Source organism: Rhagoletis pomonella, unplaced genomic scaffold (assembly GCF_013731165.1).
Source record: "Rhagoletis pomonella isolate Grant_MI unplaced genomic scaffold, Rhpom_1.0 Rhpom_scaffold_00010, whole genome shotgun sequence".
Taxonomy (NCBI): Eukaryota; Metazoa; Arthropoda; class Insecta; order Diptera; family Tephritidae; genus Rhagoletis; species Rhagoletis pomonella.
Genome location: NW_023458564.1, coordinates 7,331,389 through 7,341,574, shown reverse-complemented (window position 1 = coordinate 7,341,574; position 10,186 = coordinate 7,331,389). Strand labels below are relative to the sequence as shown.

The 10,186-nt window shown below is 35.3% G+C and overlaps 2 protein-coding genes across 2 annotated transcripts in view; one reads left to right on the top strand and one right to left on the bottom strand.

The window, feature by feature from the left end:
• The window catches only part of LOC118745980 (ankyrin-3), a 187,270-nt gene that overhangs the window by 92,580 nt on the left and 84,504 nt on the right, over positions 1–10,186 (top strand). The gene's annotated exons all lie outside the window — the stretch shown is intronic.
• Positions 2,935–7,498, bottom strand: LOC118745987 (ankyrin-3-like). Its single transcript, XM_036479696.1, has 2 exons — positions 3,783–7,498; positions 2,935–3,692 (listed from the first exon to the last, which is right to left on the bottom strand). The coding sequence occupies exons 1-2, from the start codon at positions 4,126–4,128 to the stop codon at positions 3,379–3,381; spliced, it is 660 nt and encodes a 219-aa protein (XP_036335589.1). The 5' UTR covers positions 4,129–7,498; the 3' UTR covers positions 2,935–3,378.

Below are 10,186 nucleotides of genomic sequence, written 5' to 3'. Positions count from 1 at the left end.
ACTAGAAACTTTTAAGTCCGAAATCAAGAAAACAAAGAGGTTTTCCTTCCGAGTCTTCTGTTGTGCAAGGTTTCGTTCCCAGGATGTCAGATCTCTAGTAACCTTGGGGTCGAAGCTGAGCTTTTAAGGCATGATCAGTGACAGAGTTGTTGCGTCACAGTGATGTGGTGCCACAGAGTAGTACTCTCTTAACTCTCCGACTATGTTAGTCGGAAAGCTAGAGCGTGTGCCTCATTTTAATCAATGGAGCTCTTAGGACCCCTTCCACATTGGCTCTTAGCGTCATTATCGATTTTGATTGCAGGGTTATCCAACTCACGCTTAGGAAAGTAAAGCCCTGCCATTTGATAGATATGAGTACTTTGATTTTTATGTATGTCTATCCACCTAACGGCGCGTTAAAAGTATAAATTCAGCTACCAAAATGGCATTTTCGGACATTTTGAAGAAAATCCTCTTGAGTTCTGAAGCCCAATTCACCCTCGGCAGGTTTTTAATAAGCAAAATGGTCAGATCTGATATAGGCAGCTGTACATTGTGGCGCCGTGTGGTGAAAGATTTGTACAGAAATACTCTAGGTACTCTAAAGAAATAGCAAAATAGTCCACTTATCGTTTCACACTGACAGACCCCATATAAGCTGCTGCAAAATGTATTAATGAAATTCGGTATATATTACTTAGTCCACGCCCGCTATATATATGTATTATGGGGCAGAAATTATATATGGTATTCGATTTTTATAAAGTTTGGTTTTTGCATGGCTCGTGAGGGTGGCAGTAGGTCGATTTCTACCATCTTTCGAATTCCAGTTTTTATAGTTAAAACTAAGACAGAAACTTGCTTGAAATCGGATAGCATGTAACATTTCGGCCCACTTGTGTAGTGGGCGTGGCCGTTGGCCGACATTTTTCATATTTCTTTATTCCTAAGCAAAATTACTACATGAAAAATATTTCAGTAAAATTTAAAAGCGTTTAATACTTCTTGTCGCAGCTTATATGGGCACCTCCGACTGTGAGCCGCATTTCCTGATAAATGGCCTTTTTTGGCCCGAAATTGAACAAGATTAAAGGTGGTTTCAACAAGACTAATGGCGTTTCCTTTTCTACCGAAAAATGTTGCCTTATCAGTGCCCGCTTCGCACAAGTACTAAGGAGAGGGCAATGAAAAGGCAACATTGTTTGTAGAAAGGAAAACACCATAAGCCACTTTGGCCGCGTAATGGCTCTATTAAGAAATTTCCAAGACGCGGGATATGGCTGGGCAACAAGCTTCTGCTATTTAACGCCTTTAGATTACTTTTTATTTGGCGATGTGTAAAATAGGGCTTATGCAAAAAATTCCAGGACTGTGGCGCTATTGAGGGGCTAGATACTTCAGTTAATGGCCGAGTTATAGCACGAACCGTATGAAAATATATTCCTTACCTTAAAAAGAGTTGGAGATCAATCAAAACTTTAATAAGAAACACAAATTCCATCGAAATTTCAAAATTCAGTATCTTTTTTTACTTTTTACTTTCGCAAGGAGAAAATGGATAACCCTAAGTATGTTATACATCTGGGGTTTTCTGCTTAATTTGTTTGTGCTCTTTCACTTAAAAATGGAAAAGCTTTATGTAGTTTTTTTTAGCCTCAGCCATTTTTCTTCTTTCATGACAAAGATATTTGCTGTACATCGCTAATTACCTTTGCATTTAGTCCAAGGTTAAACGATTACTGTGAGCCCGGAATTTACTAAACGATAGGTAACGGAAAAGTAAATCAAATTAGGCAGTGCACAGCGAGAGGAATACCGTACGCTCTGCTGAGACGCTATAAAGCAATTTGAGCCAGTCGCTTCAGAGATTTTCGTTCAGTTTTTCTATGAAGTAATTTCAGATTCCTGGTGAAAATTGCCTTACGTATACCTCGTTAAAAAAAACTTTTTTTGGCTACATTTCTATAATTAAATGAGTTCGGGCTCTATTAGACAGGGTAAAGCAGTTGCTAAGAGCTATATTGGCGAGCGAAATCTGGTTAGTACCAGCACAATTCAATCGAATTCGGTATTCGCAAGTTAGCTAGATTAATATTAAAATTAGGTGTGGTCCGCGACTCGGTAATCAATTTTGCCCTCTACTCTTCACAATACTTCTTCTAAACCTATATCCATCAAAAATTTCAGCAGCTTTATCGGGGATAGCGAGTGAATGTGCTTAAGCTGTGGCTACATGCTTCCTCTAAACTTCTTTCATGTCTTATACAGACTACATCACACTCTGTGAGGATGTGTATTGGTGTCTCGCTAGTCGTGTCGCAGAACTGGCAGAGATCATTCGACCATTTCCCCAGCTTGTATAGATGTCCTCTTAGTCTGCAGTGTCCAGTACGCATACATGTTAGAGTATTACACGCTTCTCTTTTGGGAGGTTAATTAAGTTTTGGAATCCACTCTTAACCACTCTTACCATCCCAATAAACTTTTTGCCTGAAGCATTCCTTCCGAACTATTCCCCAGTGTCCTCCTTTCCCTCCTGAGCACATTGTTCATAGTATTGAGAAGTGGTAATTTCAGTTAAGCTTAACTAGGCAAGTGCCTGGCGATGTTTTGTTAAGACCGATCCTAGATAGGGAAACTAATTAAGTACTAGCATATTAAAGTTCACCATTACCAAGGCCTGATTCGGTGCTATCAAACAAAAACCTTGACGCTGGCCGCATTTCAAAGTTTTAATTATTTTAAAATACTAGAAGTACTACTAACTAAATTTGAACAAACTGACATCATAAAATTATAAATTTTAGTTTTAACTAATTAACAGTAGCCTTTGAAAACCAACCCAGGTTTCCTCAACTATTTTCCCTGCATAGCAGTGCTTTTTTTTTGTATGCTAAGAGTACTCAAAAAAAATCAGTGCATTTTCATAATAAACTCAGTGTGCTGCTTGTGATACAGAAAGAATTAGTATGAAGCCATATGTTTTCATTTTAATCGATATTAATTAAGAGTTGTAGACCAAAGTTTTTATATTCTGGTATTTCCTGTACTTCGAATTACTTTTTCACACTGCTGTGTTCCATTTATGCTACTTTTAAGTGGCTCGAAAAAAATTTATGTTTGGCTTCATAATGCAATAATGTTAGTTTTTCTTTTTATAAATGCAAATTGGTTGATTTTCCTTTTTTTGTTTTTTTTTTTTGGCTTTTTATTGGCATACAAACGCCTCTCTGTTATATCTACTTAGGTAAATATTTTGATAAATAAGTTATTGTTATTGATATTTCCTTTCAAATATGCATAGATCAATCGTTTACTATTTAGTGCTAGTAGATACTTAATTATTTGATCTTGTTCTCTATTTTTGTATGCGTCTCATTTAGGCATTTTCTTAATTTACCAAATAAGTGAGAAGCGCTTCTTCTTTGGTACATGATTGACGCTGATTTTACGTAACTTTTCTGGTGCAACACCTTTGCGCGGTTTAAAGAGATTTACCTGCAAGCCAACTTTGATCTTTTTGGTGAGTGCACCTTGCGGGAAAACGGCCTGCACTTGTGGCACCACAGTGCTGGATACCATGCCACCCTCTGGTCCGATGGCGTGCACCTCTTGGCGTATACGCGAGACTACAGCAAAGTATTGTGGAAAATCATAGGTAACAAAACGGCAAACATGATTTCCAGCTTGCTCCTCAAGTTGTGCAATTTCTGTAGACAAAAAATCAACTATTACTTGGAAATTTTTGAGGCACAATTTTTATAGATATTTAGTAAGTACATATTATCCGTTATACTTACCTTCGGGTTCGAAACATTGTTGCATTACATCGTGTATGATTTCTTCCGAATTATCAATTGCATGCTCTCGCCAGGTTTCTCCATTATCCGAGCGCAATATGATAATTTCACGCTCTTTGCCGCGCAATGAAGCGAAATGTGGCACCTCCATGATGACGGGGCCAATAAATTTGGTCGAGACTGGCCCAAGTTCCAACACACGGCTAGCCAAAGCTTCACCCTCCATTAGCTGTGGTGGATGCATAGTGCGTTGTGGTTTAACATATCGACATGTGACACGAGTCGGTTGACAAGTGGAACGCGATGGTATAATCATGCGTACACCACTGTGGCGGCAACCACGCATAGCACCGCCACGCGCATCGACGAGGAATGAAACAAGGAAACTGCAAGAAGATCATTATTCGAATTTTAGTTAACAAAGTATACTTAAAAAAAAAATGGAAATTATATTTGAATAAAGGCATTCGTACAACGATCAAAACTTCGGTGACTAATGATTTACATAATAACATCAATTTGCATAAGAACCACTACGACGACGACGATTAGCATCTTGTTTCAAGGAAAAAAGATGCCAACACCAACGCTGCAAACGGGCGCAACACGAATTATGTGGACTCGTTAAAGGGTTCTGAACAGGGAAGCGAGACCTATTTTCTGCAATAAGAGGAGAGCGGCCGAAAAGCGTGAGCGCGTAATGCTTGCCAAGATGAAAAATTCTCGAAAAGAATATCGAAAAGTTTGGCGATTTACATAAGGTTTTAAGGCGATTGCGAATTTCGGTAAGGACAACCACGCAGGCCTAGTGATCAACGCCCAGCAGGCTAAAGCCTACCATCAGTGAACTAATTGGACCATATCAGTGTGGCTTTACAGCTGGTACATCTACCATAGACCATATCTTTTCTCATATTTAAAGCCGTCTTTGATACCAGACAAAGCAGTTGTTGATACGCCGCGATATCTGGAATTCATATCCCCGTTTTATCCGAATAGCGAAGAACCTTCGGAGACGAGAAAGGTTTCAGACAGATTCCTCCTCTTTCGTGCAACTTCTTTAATCGTATGCTGTACTGCAGAACTAAATAACTTAGACCCAATTTTCTTATAAGAGCATGCAACATCCTCGACCTCATCTACCGAATTGCTTGTTCTACCTTTTGCAAGCTTGGTATGGAAGAACGTGTAGAGTATTAGAGGACATAATTTAGTATTATGGTTAGAGGTGCGCACTTTCCTCGGTAGATCAAGGGTTCGACTCTGGTACGAGTAACATCCAAAATAAACCAAAAAGTCTAATAGCGGTCACCCCTCGGCAATGAAAAATTTCCGTGTGTATTCCCGCCATAAAAGCAGCTTCTCATAAAGATATAATCACCGTTCGGAAGCGGCGTGAAACTGTAGGTCCCTACTCCTTGTGTGACAGCATCAAGTCGCACACCACAAATCGCAGAAGAAGCGCAACCAAGCACAGCAAACGTTTGCGCGCCAATAATTCATTTATTAATTTTGTTTTAAAACAAATAGTAATTTCATGGAACAATGAGTTGTATGAACTTCACGGGGATATACATAGGCATAGAACAGTGACAAAAAATATTTGCCGCTGCGACTGGGAATGAACGCAAACGCTCCAGCCCCAAATAGCAGAGAAAGAAGGTCATGCATAATAAGAGAGAATGCTTAGTCAGCATAGCAGCCCCCCTTCCGGGATAAATAATACAATTTAAATTTTCGAAGCGTTCCCGTTATCGAATGCAGTTAAGTTTCGTGTGATTTCGAGTAGAGTTAATCCGGCCCAGTCTGCTAACTATTGAAATCTCGGAGGGATTATTTTCGACGTTAAAAGATGGCGAATTTGTTCAGAAGGTATCTACTTCATACTCTAGTCTAGTAAAATCTTTGTTGAAGTCCAAAATTTCGTAGTTGAGTTTACCTAGTCTGAGGTTTCTCTCGGATTCTTGACCATCGTAATAGGTGATTCATAACTTGAATTATTTACAGTGAAACCTCGATGTAACGAATCTTGCTAAAACGAAAAATTCTATATAACAAAATGTTTGCTGCGTCCCCAGAAAAAAAACCTAATTGTTGCGATATTTTCCATACAAAAATGCTTCATAGATATAGCGACGAAGTTTGGAGCCTGAGATCTTTCGGAATATATTGACGATTGAAGTTCCGTTAGACTCAAAAGCCTCTACATAACGAATTCTGAATACGTTGACTGTGGGAGTCCCGTTATAAATAAAAACACGAACTCAGGTTTTCATATTCTATAAATATACCGAAACTATAGGTGAAATGAAGCATTTGCCCAACCTCTTCAACTTCGTTATATCAAGGTTTTACTGTACTATCTATGCCTTATTTTATGCTTTTACTATTGAGTACAAGTTTTCAATAACAGCGAAACAAATAAGATACGTGTCAATCCTGCGAGACTAACGGCTCTATTCTGTACTCTGTGTCAGTGTATCAATTCTTGTCACAATTTACTTTTACGGAAAAATGTATGAAAAAGTTTAAATTTGTCAATAAAAAAAACTTTTGTCACCGATACAGAATTGGGCTATAAAACTAAGATCGTGAGTATTTGCGGTTTAACAATTTGTCCGTATGGCAGCTCGGTTAGAGATCAGCGGAGTTCAGTACATTTTTTTTTTTAATTTGGGAGCTACCTGGCTTTCAGGAACAATCTTCTGTATATACATATTAGATTTCAAATTAAGGGACTTTGGTCTGTAGATATACAACCACATCTTATAGTATTGAAAAGGGTTTGCCACCTGTTGAAAGCTATATTGAAATTATTTAATAAGTTAAATTAATTGTCACAATATTTCTCTCAGCCGAAATTGGTTTGAAAGGGCTTTATTTCTAAACTACATGCGGGAGAGCTGCCACCTGTTTAAAAAGTCTAATTCAACTTGACGGAATTATGCATTACAATGTCAGACGAAAGATTATAATGGTTTGGTTTGAAAATATTTTGAAGAGAGCTGCCATCTGCTTGTCGAATTTAATTAAAATATACACAAGTTATATGAACTACTAAGATGTGAGTGCCAAAGGAATGTTTCAAGAAAGCTTTAGTTTGAAATTATTTTTTATTAGGGTTGCCACCTTTTCGTCATATCTATCTAACTGAATATATATGTATAATGAGCATTTTTTGTGAAGGTCATCAGATATGCACGGTTTGTTCGAATCTCAAAAATGAACTGTTGAAATTAAATGTTTGGCCTGTAGATATGCAATATGCCTTTATTTTTTGAAGTTAGAAACGACTGGACGGATTTACAAAATTCGGCACACACACGAATCGCTCGAATCGCTTATAACTATGGCGAATATTAGGAATTTTTTTTTTAAGTTTTTAAACTTTCATGAGCTTAATTTATCAGTTTAATTACTTTTCTGCTGGTAAACATTGAAATGTTTCACAATACAGAAACAGTAAACGGTGTGAACTGAATAGTCATTCAAAATGGCAATAATTTCTTGTACATAAAAAACCACCCTACTGTTATCTCTTCCATTTTTTAGTTTGAATATATTTTTGAAGAGGATGATTGTGACCCTTTTCGAGCCAAATTTAAATAACCTACACACAAGTTACGTGAATTGTTTCACTATTGGTGTCAACAGAAATAGTTTTAAGAAAGATTTAGATTAAAAGTATTTTTATTAGGGTAGTCGCCCATTAAATAAGTCAAAATTATTTTAGTTGCACATATGTTGCATACATACATGAAATACTACTAATTTATAAATTTTTTGCGATGCCATTTGAATTAGTTTGATTCAAAAACAATTTTTTGCAAATTTTGAAAATTTATCTTAATTGAGTTGGCTTTTTCACTGATATAATTATACAGCGGGAATCGTAATTTGTATTTATTTGTTTTTTTTTTTCATGCCACAATTCTATTTAGCTTCGTCGAATCGACGCACAGTGCCGCGACTCCATACAAATGATGGACAAAAATAGAAGGAGTGGTCAGAATTGGCTGAAACTTCACACCTAGAAGTATTATGCCTCTCTAATTTCAAAAATGAAATCGGTTTTTCTGTACCGGTTACTCATTTTGAGAAAACCGAGTTTTTCTTGCATTTTTATATGAAAATAGTCATTGTGGACATGTGCTGATATAAGTGGAAGGAGGCATCAGAATGGGCTGAAACTTTACACCTGAAAGGACTATATCACCGCAATTTAAGAAAAAAAAAACGTTTTTCAGCATCTGTTACCATTTAATTAAAAAAATTTTTTTTTTACAATTTTATAAAAAGGTAATATAACTCATAATCATCGTAGACATATGTTTATAAAAACCGAAATAGTATTCAGAACTTGTTGAAACTTTACACCTAAAAGGACTAAGCCATGCTTATTTCAAAACTGAAATCGATTTTTCGGTACCGGGTACCCATTAAAAAAAAAAGATTTTTTTTTACATTACTATATGAAAGACAAATGAGGCATAATCATTGCTGATTGTGGTGTTTACGAAAACCGGAAGGAGTCGTCAGAATTTATTGAAACTTTACATCTGAAGTGTCTATATTACTCTAATTTTAAGAAAGTAATCGGTTTTTTTGTAACGGGTACCCATTAAAAAAACACCGAGTTTTTGCACATGATTATTTAAAAATGAAATATGGCATATCATTGTTGCTAAGTGTTCAGAAAAATAGTCTTAATAGTCAAAATTCGTCTAAACTTTACTTCCTAAGTGAATACAATATGGTAATTTGAAAAATTAAGTCGGTTTTCCTTACATGTTAACCTTTAGAAAAAAAAATTCTTTTGATTTCATTTAAAATAAAGCATAATCACTGTTAAGTAAGTAAGTAATAATAACTGTTATATGGTAATAACATATAATATGTTAATAAAAACCGAACTAGTTGTTATAATCACTCAGTTTCAGTGTCCTCAGAAGAGGAGGAAGTGATCACTGATTCAAATGATTCCATGCTTTTGTCTGCTTCGTCACTTTCAACAATGTATTTATTAAAGCTGAGATCAGAACCCTTTAAATATTTGTTTCTCTGTTTTATATTTCTTTTAAATGCAACTAATGGATCTGACGATAATATCAAACGAGTCATTAAATCCGTATTGCTTTGTACTCTTCCAGTTTTTCGAGAATGATTAAGCCGATATTTTCTTATGTTTTTGTGTGAACATTCTAAGGCTTCTTCTGATAATGAACCTGATAAAATAGGTGGAAATACAGATTAAGAAAATAAATGAAAACATAGCTTTAAAATCATTACCTATTGGTAAATCAAAGTATTTAATTACATCACATCCATGTACTAAAACTTTATGCACTGAACTTGGCATGTTATACCAACCATAATTTCTAAGGTATAACTCTCTTGTTTCGTTCAACAAAACACTAAACTCTTGGGTTTTTATTTGTTTTCCACAAGAGAGGACTCTTAGCACCAGAGAAAAATTCATGAAATTTTAAACTCGCGTTGAGCAACATTTTCCACTAGTAGTAAAACGTTGAAATTTTTGCACAGGTAATGTAATTAGTTAGGTGAACAAAATTATAAAAAGACTCAATCAAAAAAAAAATATTTAAAAAAATTGGACCTCCCTGATGTGCATACATTTGTACTATCATTTTCGCAAGCTGTTTTTGTTTGCTGCTTAAGCAAAATAGTACTCTTTATGCAGATGAAGAGTAATAGGTATGTTATTTATTTTTATTTTCTTTTTGTTCGCCTTTCGTCTAATCATTGGGCGCTGTAAGGTGTCTCGATTGCATTTATTTCCTTACCCGAATTGGTTAACATATTATTTGTAAACTGGTGTCATTGCTCTATATATATATATATATATGTATATATATATATATGTAAATCTTCGTATACCTTTGTTTTTGGCTCCCATACCGTGATGCATATTTAAGTATTTTAATTAGCTGATAATTTTTTTCATTTCAAAGCACCCTGTACCTCTTAATTTTTTTTTTTTTGCACTTTTAGCTTTAATTCAACACCTTATTTTTGAAAAGCGAACCAAAAATTTAGATCTTAGGGCATTCAGAAAAAGTATTGTAAATATAGATCAGCTAAAATAATACCAAAAAAAGGCATTTAGTCACTTTTTCAAAATTGAAAATTTTCAAATATTGGAAAAAGTTGGAAGAGATTTCGATTGTTTCTGTTAGTAGAAGGTCCAAACTACCATAACCAAAAAAAAAATTTCACGAACTTTCAAGATGTTTTTTTGTTTTTGTCTCCAAAGTTTACCAATTTTCGGATTTTGGTATGTTTAATCATATATTTATTTATTAATAAAAAAAAAAATATTTGTATAAATTTTTTTTCCATGAACCATACATTTTTTGGTTTGCCGCATATATCTTTATCAAAGT